We start from the raw sequence: 13,160 nt of genomic DNA on the forward strand, positions 1-13,160 counted from the left end.
TTTTTATGAGTCCTGCATCTTAAAGGCATATGATTTTTCAGTTCAGTCTATAGCCAAGAAGGGGGACGTGGGCCTGGGCCGGGCTCCTTTCCAGCAGTGTTGGGGTATACCCTGCACACTGGCCACGTAATTCTCTTTCTTCAGCCATACCTATATTCTCTAAAAATAGGGGGATTCATGCAGGGTGAAGAAGAGTCTGTGTTCGTCTCCCTTCCCCTCATTGTATTCTGTCATTAGTACAAGTATGAATGATTGCTCTCCTACAGTTAGGTCAGAATTGGGTTCTGTGGGTCTTGGTCCTGACACACTGGGTATCCAAGTGTGCTCAGCCTGGAGCCTTGGGGTTCATTGTATTCCAGCCTTCAGTATCTTCTGATGCACTCAGCCATGCACTGATTATCTGTACTTTGCAGGCAGCCAGTTGTCTAACATGCTGTGGTATTCAAGAGCAGAACGAGGGCTGGGGTGACCTTGCTGTTGGAAATAGGGACTTCCTTCACCCATTCTGTAGTATAAGTATCTAGGTGCCAGGCTCTGTGTTGAGCATGGAAATGCATTGCTGACTTTGGTAGACATGGTCTCAACTTCATGGAGCTACCAAGCAAAGGGTAGAGAGGAGGGGGGTGGGTTTGAGAGGGGCGGGAACCTCACCGGAACCTGGGGAGACCGTATCTGTAAGGACTTCCTGGTTTGAACTCAGGAGTGAGAATGCGGGAAAGGGACCTACACTGCTTTGCCTGTCACCTTATGAGGAAACACGAAACTGCCAGTAGCCATATATATATATTGCATTTATAGCATGGAATGCCATCTACAAACATGTCCTGTAAAACTAGTAGTAATAATGACAAGCACTGTGAGCTTTTGTTGTTTGCTGGGTTCTGTCCTAAGTACTCTGTCATCTGCTCCCATGGGATAGAGACTGTCATCACCCCTCTACAGATGGGAAAACTGAGGTCCAGAGAGGTTCGTCACTGCCCATGGCAGTGCTGGTGTCTGCGGCTGGGGCCACTTTCTCAGCCACCATGGTAGGTCTTGCCTTTAAGGTAAGTGAGCATCTGGGTGTCACAATCAAGTCCTGGTTAAGTGTTAGTGATGAATACAGACTTCAGAGGCTTTGATGTATGTGGCTGACATTTGAATGCCTGTGTATATATGTGGTCAGACAGCACGTGGGTAATTAGTAAAAGGGAAGAGGTTTGCGGAAGAGATGAAATGACAATGGTAAAATTCGAAAGGCGACAAGGTTTATGATCCCAACATATTTTCAATTTAATACAAAATTTAATACAAAAAATGTCTTTAGAAGTTATGATTATTTAAGATAATCTCCCAGGACATCTGAATGTGCTTAGAGACCCAAAAAATAATGTGCCTAGTTCTCAGGCAGCTTGAGATTTTTATTGAAAACTAATAACCACATCGGGCTCTCTGAGCTCATGCTCATAATTCAGTAACTACTTCGTTTTAGAAAAAGGTGAAGGGGGTTAAGGAGAGAATCCTTTCCTGATGTCAACCTGTGGCAAAATGAGCACTACGACCTAGGAGACCATCTTCTGACCCTGGAGGGGAAGGTGGGATGCTTTACCCCCCTGTTGGCCTGATCTTTAATGAGGAAGCACACTGTCTTTTGGAGGACTCAGAGTAACTCCCTAATGGAGGGAGGAAGAAAGTTATGAAGAGCCCTGTGGCAGCAGAGACATGACGAGGCCTGCCGGGCACTTCACCAGCAGGTGGGACCTGGGACACCGACATGCAGTCATCGGATTCATCATTGATGGCAGATTGTATAAGAACCCGATTATCTGTCAGTTGTCTGTAAGTGCAGCATGATCCAAGCCGGTAGGAAAGGCTGCAGTAAGTATCAGTGCATGTTAAAACGCGAGGAAAGCCATGTTTATTAGCCAAGACAGAAAAGTCAGGAACCTCTTTCAGCTTGTAGTTGTAAGCAAAATAAGGAAGGAAAGTTAAGAGAACCTGCCAGCCCCGGCTTCCATGAAGCTGAGGAAGGAACCCCAGCTACAGAATAATTCTGTTGTAATTCTTGGCGGATCTGGGACTGAGCTCTGCTGTCTTCAGGTGCTGCAAACTGTGTGTGCTGAAGCCGTGCCCACTGGAGCCCAGCAGGCAGGAGAGAGCAGGGCTGTGCTGGTTGTGGGTGGATTCAGTGGCTCTCAGCAACAGAACCAGGCTGGGCTTTGCCCTTTGTTGGGGCTGGTGAAAGAGTGAAAGAGTTTAAGTTAGTGGAGCTCCCAGGACGAATGCCACTGCGCTCTGGCTGCTAATAGAGTACAGGACTTAGGTGCAGTAGCCCCACAGGACTCCCAGAAAGCATGTGTCACTCTTCCGGACCTTTCTGATGCTGTCTCCCTGTGTCTCTGCTGCTTTATCAACTCTTTACACGGTGGTGACTGAAACAGCTAATAAATTGGGAGCTCTAAAGCATGCTGGCTGTAGTTCAGGTTGAAAGCTTGTCAGCAAATCAGTAGCATAAGACTTTCCACCTCTGTTAGGATTCAGCATATTGGTCCTTTAATGAAAAATCTGACCGAATACAGTGATAAAATGAGATTTTTTTTTAAAACAAATAGACTGCTGCTAAGAATTAGCAGCAAGCACATTATTCATGCTAGAAAATTCTCTGTAGATGGAGGTGAGTGAAAGCAGAGAACACATGGAAAGGGGGCAGAATACGCTGTCGGGAGAGGGGATGGGGAGTCCCTGTCGGTCTGGGGGACAAGCATCTACCTGCTGGGAGGGCTCCAGAGGGCAGGGCCGCAGGGCCAAGGGACTGGAAGCTACGCAGAGTGCCACGCAGCAGAAGCACGGAGCGGGAGTGGGTGGAAACTAGACAGGGACACTGGTGGCCAGGGAAGGGGAGACACACGTGTGCAGTGACTCCTGTTGAGCTGGGAAATGGGAGCAGCAGGCTGCTTGGCTCTGTTGGTGCGGCCTGTGTGAGAGAGGGTCTCCTGAAACGGCGAGGCAGCCAGACAGGCCACCAGCGAGAGTGCAGAGTCAGGGCGGGAGGGCTGTACTGAGGGCTTAGAAGAGAAGCCTTTTTCTGTAGAGACTGTGTATTTTGGCTAAAGTAGAAGGACAGAGTGAACATTTTCCAAAGCGATCAGTGGCGGGTGGATTTGTATGTAATGTGATGGTTTCCAGAGTCCACAGTTCTGGGTTGACTGTATACTGTCATTTTCATACCTAAGTCAAGAAAAAATATGCTTCTTAAATCCCCAAATTCAGTAATTTTGCTAGGATTTTTACCATATGGGTTTGGAACTTTCCTTGCCTCATTTTCATCATACCATTACTAAAACAAACCCTGTGGGAGCTTTTAGTTGTTTTCTGTGAGTATTAAAAGCTTATTAAAAAAAACAATGGTATCACCTTGGGCAAATTATTTAATGACTAAGTTTAGATTTCCTTGGCTGTGAAATGGGAGACCACAGCCCCACTGTCACTGCTGGCGTTCATGAGTTCCAGCAGTGAAGGGCTCCACGTGGGGCCTGCCACCCAGGAGGTGAGCGGCTGCGGCGAGAGCCGCTGTTGCCTTGCCCAGGAGCGAGTGGGTCCTTACTCTGGAATAGATACTTGTACAGCATTGCTGCCTGACTGGCTCACAGTGGCTTCATCTGTGCAGATGGCTACAGTTATTACCGCTGGATGGGGGCTCACATCCCTGGGCTGTGAATCCTGGGTTAGGAGAGAGAATTACCTCCCACTCCTGTTGCCAGTGACCACACCTGACCCTTGGTCAGAATGGGCCTGGGCAGACTCTGGCCTGGGCTCTGTCTTGGGTCTCCTGTCTTCTGACCTGGCTTCGCCTGGACTGTAAGACCAGCTGCTGAAGCAGGAAAATGAGAATACTGACACTGGACCCAAGTAACCCACTAAGGGAGCGCCCCCAAGTCCCAGAGCCAGCATTTTGCCAGGCCATTCCACTTAATTTCCTGGCCCATCCCAATGCCAGCACAGCAGACAGACTTTCGGATTCCCTCGTGAGTTGTTTTAGCCTAGCCCAGGTTCTCAACTTGGTTTTTCAACTTGCTGCATGATTCAGAGAACATGGACAGACCCGGTGTTCTCACGGGTTGGCGTGGACCCTGTGGGCCCTCCAGGCCAGTTCCCTAGACCCTCCCGATGGCGGCAGGCCTCCTGCTACAGGGCGGCTCATGCCCCAGAGAGCACTTCTGGTGGTGCTCAGGGTGCCGTGCTGTTGCTGGTATCACCCCACCAGTGCCGGACCAGACAGTCCTGTCGTGACCTGGTATAGACCAGCACATACCTTCCAGATGACCACAGCTCGGGTATTTGAAGATGGCTGCTGTGTGTCTCCACACTTCTAATGTTGAAAATGGTTTTTTATCTTCAGGTAGGTGTTAATATTTTACTGTTTGTAAGCTGAAACCTCATGAAAAATACATATATTTCATTTTTGGAAAATTTTAAATTTCAGTGATGTCTTCAGCTTGTTTTAGGCTGTGGTGGTGTCCCTTCTCCATGTCTCAGAACATAGTTTTGATCTATGGGATTTGTATTTCTCAGTGTAAGTTCTTTAATGAATCTTATTTTTTCTGTATTTCTGTTTGAAACTCTGGGTGTCCACCTTTCCCCTCCCCCTCCCCCTCCCCTCCCCCCTCCTTTACCCCCTACCCCTTCCCCTCTCCTCCCCTCCTCTCCCCTTTCCCCTCCTCTTTCCCTCCCCTCCCCTCACAAGAAAGAGTATTAGTCAAATATAAGAGCTTAAGGAAACAAGCTGCTTAATTGCAAATGGGTTTTACTTGGGGTGAGCATTTGGTAATCTGTATAGATGTGTCCGTGTGCCCAGTCAAACCTTGTGCAAACAGGGGGCAAGCAATTTCTTTTTTATTTTCTGGGCTGGTGCAAGAAAAATGGTTAAAAAACTTTTTTTCAATTAATGACAGGCAGGACCTTGATTTGCTAATTTATTATCATCCAGACAGTTTTTAAGATGATTTTAAAGCATCTTTTGAAATGTTTGTATATGTGAGAAAAAAGTTGATATATATAAAACTAAAGACAGAATACTAATTGTACATTTTATAAATAAATACTTCATTAATAAATGTTCTATTTACTTTACGTGTTGAAATATACATGCAGATAGACACCACATATTTCATTGACTTCAAACAAAAAGAGAATGTTTTTAAAACAGGAGGAAATGTAGCATTGGAAGAAAATAAGGCAAGACCATTGAAAGTCCTGCAGATTTAATGAGTAACAATGTATCACAGCCTATGCTATTAGAAATATGTTTCTTAGCTTATCATCACAGTATTAAATAATGAAGAATATCCATATCAAAACATCCTAGTATTGAAGTCTCAAAGTAACATTATGATAAAAGGTATACATTTATTAGAAATAAAAAATTTCTAAATTCATACTCCTTTAGTATGAATATATGCAGTATGTAATCTCACAGAGCTTACTTCTCAGTTACAGGTGCTTTGGTTGTATCTTAATTGATGCCTTTCTCAAGAGTGAGAAGTGGCATTCCCTGATGTCAAAAACTTGGGAAAGCGAGAATTTCCCTGGTTTCACCTAAAGTAATAGATAAAAACTATAGGAACTTATTTAGCCTTGGGACTTTCTGTTCCACATTTCAGTAAGTGTCTAATAACCTGTGTTTTTATAAAGATGTAATAGTTGTGTTTAAACATAATCTCTCTAATGTCATACAGCCAACAGTCTTTCTTTAAATGCCTCACAAAAAGTGTAAGGCTTAAATAAGTATAGTGTTTTAAAAAAATCTCCATGAGTACTTGAAAGGCCTACTGAAAAACAGTGATTTTAGTTTGCCTGTGTACAAAGTTCCGCTGTAAACGTGAAGTCACTGGAAAACACTAGTCCTTAGGGTTCCAAATGTTTTATCTGATGAAATCTGTGTGATACTTCTTTGGTATAATGTGGTTTCTTAAACATTTCATCTTTTCCTTTTCCTTTTTGTTGTGGTACACAGGTAGTTTCTTTTTTTGAAATAAAGCAGCTTCATAGTGGTAGCTTAAGGTTATGTTTAAAAGGTAGCAAATAATAGCATGTTTGAGAAGAGAAGTATCAGGAACACAGAAAGTAGACATGTAGTCTTTCTGACTAATGGTCAAGGTCAGTAACTGCATGGACATCAGTAAGCGTAAAAATAATTTCTGTGGTGCTCTAGTAATAGTAAACCGTGGAGGTAACATGGAGGATGCCGCCTTTGATATCAGACTTTTCCGTAATGGCAGAAGGTCTTGTAACATGCAGTTGTATCTCCGGGCGTGGGGGCTGCAGGAGCTCGGTCACTTGGCCCCCTGTGTTTGCGTTTCTGAGAATCACAGGCTGTTTCCCTGCTGCTCCCTAGGGCCCTCCAGAGTTCCCGCAGCACGCGCCCGGGCCTGTCCCCAGCAGCTTCAGCCAGCCCCCGCGACTTCCTCTTCAGGACCAGTGGAGGGCCCCGCCCCCGCCCCAGGAGCGAGACCCTTTCTTCTTGGGAGGTAAGGGATGGTGCGGAATAACAAACAGGACGGTGCCCCGTGGGGTGACGTGCCCACTTGCGTGTTAAACTGAATTTAGTAGGAGATTTGGTTAAGTGTCGGAGTTTTGTGCCACGGCACTGTAGCTTGTCATTTCAAGTAACAAAATTGGACATGATTGGTATCTGAAATGTGAATCGCTCACAGCAGAGGAGGGAATCATCTATAGAAGATGACTAAAGAAGTGATCTAGAAATAGGCAGCCTAGCCTTCCTTTCCAACATTCATAGCCCTGCCACCACTTAATTTTTGCGTGTAGTGAGGCTGTGCGTAGAACTCCTCTGTGCGGTGTGGGTTCTGCAGGACCAGTGTAATGTTGCATTGCTGTTCAGTTTCAGGTGAAGCAAGGTTCCCGAGTCACCTCTTTTTGGAACAACGAAGCCCCCCTCCACCGCCGCCTCCCCCTACGCTTCTTAGCAGTAGTCACCCCGTGCCTGCTCCCAGCCCTTTACCGTTCTCTCAGCCCGGACCAGCGTTCAGTCAGCAAGGACAGCAGCCGGTGTTCCCGAGAGAGAGGCCTGTACGGCCAGCCCTCCAGCCGCCGGGCCCAGTGGGGATCCTTCACTTCAGCCAGCCAGGCTCAGCTGCCACGCGGCCTTTCATTCCTCCCCGTCAGCCCTTTCTGCCTGGCCCGGGACAGCCATTCCTGCCCACGCACGCGCAGCCCAGCCTGCAGGTATGTGTCCCAGCCAGCTGTGCAGATGGTGGTTGCACATGTATCTTTGGGACTGTATATTTCATAAAATGAAGTTTCTTTCCCATTTTTATGCAAGCCTCCTAAAATGTGGAGATACTTAAAGATTTAAGTGTGTTGTTTATTATAGACAACTGTCTTGACTATCGTATATCTCCTCAATCATAGGAGAAATGGGAAAAGTTACTGTCATTTTTGGGGAAATGAAAAGTTCAGTAGTAAGACTTTTTTTAAAGTTATGCTTTCAATACAATGGGGACGTGTTTTGATAAAACCTTTACACCCATTGCAAGATCTTAAAAGGTTTACCGGTGGAAATCAAGTTCTTTGTCCAGTTATGTTCCTGCCAACGTGGTGCAAGGATTCCTTGTGCAGAGGGAGGAAGTGTTGCTGCTCCCTCATTCGAGAGACTTGAGCGCCCTCTGCTGATGGGTCGCCTTGAGTATCTGTGATAGCTTTCTCACCCAGTATGTTTCTTCCTGTATTTTTAGCTTCAATACTAAAATTTTAATTATTTACATACTTTCATACTGTTAAAATATGTAATGATGGTATGCTTGAATCAGCTATTGAGAAACAATATGTATCTAAAGTAGAAGAAAATGATTATTTTGGATGTTAAAATAAGATAAATGTTTTTTCGTTTTTCTTTATGGTAGAAAAATACAATTAGTACATCTTCCATTTGCAGAAATTGTCCGGTATAGAGAAGTATTTCAAGGGCAAACAATCCAATGGTGTGGAGATGGTCCCCACTCACATTTGGTTGTGTGCTTTCCAGTCTTGCTCAGTGTGCGCACCCTCAGCACCCATGCCTTTTTCCCAGTGCACGTAGTTTAATGATCTTCTCACATCAGTGGATTATTTTTCATTCCATCCTTTAGAAGTGCTGTACAAGCTTACATTTATGGCTGTCACTTTCCTGCACGTTTTTGGTTTCAGTACTTGGGTATTACAAACAGTGGGGCAGACAGCCTTCTTGAGGTTGTTTGCTTTGCACCCTTAGTTATTCCTTAGGACAGATTTCTGAAATTTCAGGATTAATAGGACTTAGGGCAAATATAAAATGTCAAAGAGTAGCTTTTAACTTCTAAGTGCATTTAAGGTAATATTCCCTTAATCAACAAATCTAAAGTGAAATTTTAGTACCACCTCCATGTTCCTTTCTGGTGTTGGGGTTTGTAAGGCAACGGCTGGATTGGAATGTACCACGCATAGGCATTCATGACCTGTGGCTTCTTTCTTTCTGCGGAAGGGTCCCCTGCACCCGCCCCTGCCACCTCCACACCAGCCACAGCCCCCGCCACAGCCGCCGCCGCCGCCGCCGCACCAGCCCCCGTTGCAGCCGCCGCCACAGCACCAGCCACCGCCGCAGCCACCGCCGCCGCACCAGCACCACCACCACCTGTCGGTGCCCCCGCCGCCGCTGATGCCCATGTCCCAGCCCCCGTTCAGGCCTCACATGCAGACGGCCCAGCCCCAGCCTAACAGCAGTCGGATGCAGTGCCCCCAGCGCCAGGGGCTCAGGCATGTGAGTGTCCCGCTAGCCAGCTGCTCAAGGGATGCCCTTTTAGTCACAGAGCTTACGGCAGAACCTGTGGGTCGGAATAGTTTCCAACGCTGATTTAATTAATGAAGTGTACATTTTTCTGAAGTGAATGCATGCTTAAAAACTGCTTAGTAAATTGATCTTTTTGACAACAGAAATTAATAATAGCCCTTTTGTACCTGAAAGACTAGTATTACTTCAGCATTTTACTTTTGTATATCTAGATGATTAGATGTTATAATTAATAGACACATGATTTTAGAAAATACTTTAGGATGGTAGTCATTCTACTTTAGCCACTGGCTTCATTTTTGATGCTCAGATTATATGTACCTTCTTGGACTCTGAATAATTAAGTAAATGAGTGCAGGAGGAACTTATTGAACATCCTCTGTTGCTGGACCCTATTCTGGTACCTGGAAACACAGCACTGAACTAAAGAGACAGGGTTCCTGCTTTCATGGAGCTTATATTTAATTGTGGGAGATTAATTGTTCATTTAATATTTGTGAGGTTATACTCATCAGTACCATCAGCACATGTGTGGCTTGTCATTTATCAAACTGGGAAAGGTGTATTGCTTTAAAAGTAAAAGACAATAGTCATTGTTACTGCCTTGTCCTCCATTAAACAACTAGCTCTAGAAAGAAGCTAATGGTTAGAGTTCTAGGTTATAATGTTGAGATAGTTGAGTTTTCCTGTTAGTACTGTCCCTTTTGACCTTGAGCTTGAAGCATGTCACTTAGCGATTTTTCTCATACCTACCTCTTGCTTTCTTAAAGTAGCACTGACACTAAAATGATACAAGAAACAAGGAAGGATTTCTAGATCTGGGAAAAGGGTCATTGTAACCCAGGTTTCATTTTGTTACAGCAGTGGCAGACTTCATCCACGGCCTTGTTCCCTTGAACAATGAGAGGTCTCAGTCCTCTCCCCACCTCCTACCCCCACCGTCTCACGCATCTGTGAGCTCCTCTAAGTATTTGAATCTGTAAGAATTCTGAGGGTGAATGTGATTTAAGAATGTTTTATCAGATAAAACTTCCTGGCAACTTTCTCTTCCCAAGGAGTAGTTTTTCTTGGGACACTGACATAATGCTTGATTCTTTTACTTGTTCCACATTAAAATTTAGGGGGCCCAGTAAAAGTGGTGGTGCCATTAATCCTGCTGACTCCTTGTGTAGATGAGTTCTTTGTTAGCCATATCAATTCTGTTTAAAATGCCAGTCCCTCTACTAAGGCACCAACTGCAGCCACCTTCTGTAATTCCCGTGAAGAGGTGCCTATCTTGACCAGCCCCAGTCCTTAATAGTAGGGTGTGCTATTACACAGAGCAGGAAACATTTATGCATGAAACAGGGTGTTTACCAATGGGAAAAGTCTCTTCCACCAAAAAAGAGAAGTCACTTTCTAATTAGAGTAAATATTTTGTATTTTTATCTAATACATATCTTTTTATGTTCCTTCTCCCAAGTTCCCAGTTCTGATTAGAATTTTTCTTCTTGTGATAGAGCACAGCCTCTCAGAGTGTCACCAAACGGCCAATGCAGCAGATGCAGCCAGCTGCTCCAAGAAACAGTAATCTGCGTGAATTGCCAATAGCGCCATCACATGTCATGGACATGAGTAACAGTCGTTGCTCCTCCACACCTGCGGCTCAAGTAAAACCCATGATCAGCACGTCCCCACCCGCCAGGCCTGGGGTGGGGTCCAGGCACTTGCAAGGCAAGGCTGAAGTGAAAGTCAAGCCAGTTAGCCCTGTGATTCAGCCTGAAGAAGCAGCAAAGTCAGAACCAGAGGTGGGACTTTTTTTGATCAAAAAATAATATTTGGTCTCAAATAAGAAGCCTTATAGTCAACTTACATCTCTTAGTTCACTCTCATTCAGTGAGTTATTCACAAAATCTTCCCACTTTTTTCACCTGGGTCCTTTTCACCCAGCAGCTGTGTTACAGGAGACACGCTTTCACTGCCACTGGTTCATGGTCATAGGCTGTGTTTGTGTATTGTACGGTTACAGTCGTGCGCTCTGGAGTCTGTGTGTACTGGGGTTTAGCAAACTCTGTACAGGTCCCACGTAGCAAGTATTTTAGGCTTTACAGTCCCAACTGTCACTTGTAATTACTCAACTCTGCTGTTTCAGCACAAAAGCTGTTATAGACAGTTCTTACATCAGTGGGTTTGGCTGCGCTCCAGTAAAACTTGTGATAAAATAAAATTTGGGGCTAGATTTGGCTTGTGGGTGGTAGTTGGTTCACTCCTGATGCTCTGTTAAGTGTTTCTGTGACTTTTTCTCAGTTTGCACTGTGAACTGCTAGAAGATAGGACCACTTTTACTTTTGGCCTTTGAATAAGATTTGGAGAGGGTTTGTTCTGTTTTGAATTTTATATATATTGTTGCTGGTTTTTAATAGGTGTAAATGTCGTAAGAATAAACAATAAATGTGAGTCAGTACTTTGCATGGTTTCCAATTGAGAACTTTGCACCTTGATTTGGTTTTGGCCACTTGGTTATTCTTTGCTTAGGGGAGACTCAGTATTAGTACAGTATCAGTCATGAACTTTTTCATTAGCTTGTGTTAAGTGTAAGTGACATCTATGGCTGGGACAAGCCCCTTGAAGCCATAGGTTTCCTGTAAAAGAAGTGACTGTGCTTGTCTTCTGCTCTGTGCCATTAAGCGTCAGTTCCATGCTGTTCCCTCGAAATGCAGATAGAAAAGTTGGCAAATCCCTGTAAAACAGAGGTTCTAACAAAGCGTAGGAGTCTTAAGTGCAGCATAGGTTAGAAAGATGACCTTGTAATGACCCCTCAGGGCTGACAGTGTGATCCCCATCAACTTCACTTCTCACTCGCCTTACTCAGTTCCCCTATCTGTTGGGTGTATGTGCCTGAGAAGTGGTAAAAGATCAGTTTGTGGAAGTTATACTAATATTTTAAAAATTCATAGAATGTAGTGAATAAGTATCATGTATTAACCTAATATAATGAAAGAATAATGACATGAGTTGTTTGAGTATGGGCAAGTCATGTTTTCTTAATTACATAGAAAACAGTTAACAATGGTTTCATCTTTTAATCAGTTAAATTTGGGGGGGGTGTCAGATTTTTTAATAAATCATTATAGGCAGTTGTAATGTAATGTTAACCAGATTGGAAATGTAAACAGAAAGTCAAGATATTGAGTTAACATTTTAATAAGATCTTACTAGAAGATTGACTTTTTTGGTTTTAAAATCCACATATTAAAAAAAGTACATTTACAAACTGGATTGGGGTAGTTTGTAAGAAAGCTTTGCTAAAAATTTTATCCCGCTTTTATATAGCTAGCTACTAACTCATATATGTAAACTGATTTTGGTTCAGAAAAATTAAATCATATACACTTTACTTTTGTAATAACTGACTAAATAAAATGAGAAAAGGGACCTAATTGGCAGGCCTGCCACTAGCCACATCTGGCTGCCCCTTTCAGAAGAGTTGGACTGAAGCAGGCCTCTGAAAAAGCTGTCTGTAGAACCAGAGGAGCGTGTTGTGTGTGAGATGCATTTGCAGGTGTAGCCTTGATACGAGTTGGATGCCCTAGTTTATTTGCTTTAAGTAAAATAGGACCAGAAGTAAAATATTCTTACTTTCTAAAAAGTCTTCAGTTTGTTTTGCTTAGGTAAATGTGGTTTCTTGCACTCACCCAATTGATTATGATATAATGAAGGACAAATCTGTTAAGAAGTATTCCTTTCTTTCTCTATTCTTGAACATATTTTGACTCCTTCTTGACTGCTGGGGGGAAAATCCTAGGAATATAAATTATTCTTGAGTTTGAAGCAGTGGATCCTCTAACTCTTTTACTGTCCCCCAGACATCTGCCCCTCGCTGAATGCGTAGGTGGCTGTGACCCATGTCTTACTTTCTCTGTCTTCCTCTTAGTGGCCCTTCTTGCTCTGTATACCTACCTGTGTTAGCCCTCATCCACCTTCAGATTCACCCTAGACTTTGAAATTGAATAACCATGTTGGTCACAGTTGCTTTAAAGTGGCTGAAGCCCCGGTGCAGCCCTGCGTCTGTGCTTGTGGGTCAGGTGCATGGGCTCGGGTGGTGCCAGTGACTCTGCAGCTGCGCTGGGGTCTCAATTCCTGATTCTTGAGGTTTGTTTGTTAATAGCTGAATTCTAGATAGATTAAATTCTATTATGTTCTTTTGTAAAGGCTCTGTGAGTGAGGATATCTGAAATTTTTTAAAGAAAATTACAGTTTTTAGTAAATTGCTTAACTTAAACTTTCCTCACTGAGTACTTTTTATGAAAGTTACTGGACTTTTTCAAAAAATTTTTTTTGGTAGACTTGCAGAATAGTTTGGGACTGGCATATTAAGGGT

At 43.9% G+C, this 13,160-nt stretch overlaps 1 protein-coding gene across 3 annotated transcripts in view; it reads left to right on the top strand.

Moving 5' to 3' along the window:
- RBM33 (RNA binding motif protein 33) overlaps positions 1–13,160 on the top strand; it is a 114,776-nt gene that overhangs the window by 62,270 nt on the left and 39,346 nt on the right. For 2 of the 3 annotated variants that reach the window (XM_036899665.2, XM_036899664.2), the window contains exons 10-13: positions 6,374–6,506; positions 6,878–7,221; positions 8,495–8,770; positions 10,300–10,587. In XM_036899665.2, the coding sequence (XP_036755560.1) occupies positions 6,374–6,506; positions 6,878–7,221; positions 8,495–8,770; positions 10,300–10,587 (1,041 nt within the window). The remainder of the gene's footprint in view (positions 1–6,373; positions 6,507–6,877; positions 7,222–8,494; positions 8,771–10,299; positions 10,588–13,160) is intronic. The other variant, XM_036899666.2, reaches the window with a different exon arrangement.

Source organism: Manis pentadactyla, chromosome 7 (genome assembly GCF_030020395.1).
Source record: "Manis pentadactyla isolate mManPen7 chromosome 7, mManPen7.hap1, whole genome shotgun sequence".
NCBI classification, from domain to species: Eukaryota; Metazoa; Chordata; class Mammalia; order Pholidota; family Manidae; genus Manis; species Manis pentadactyla.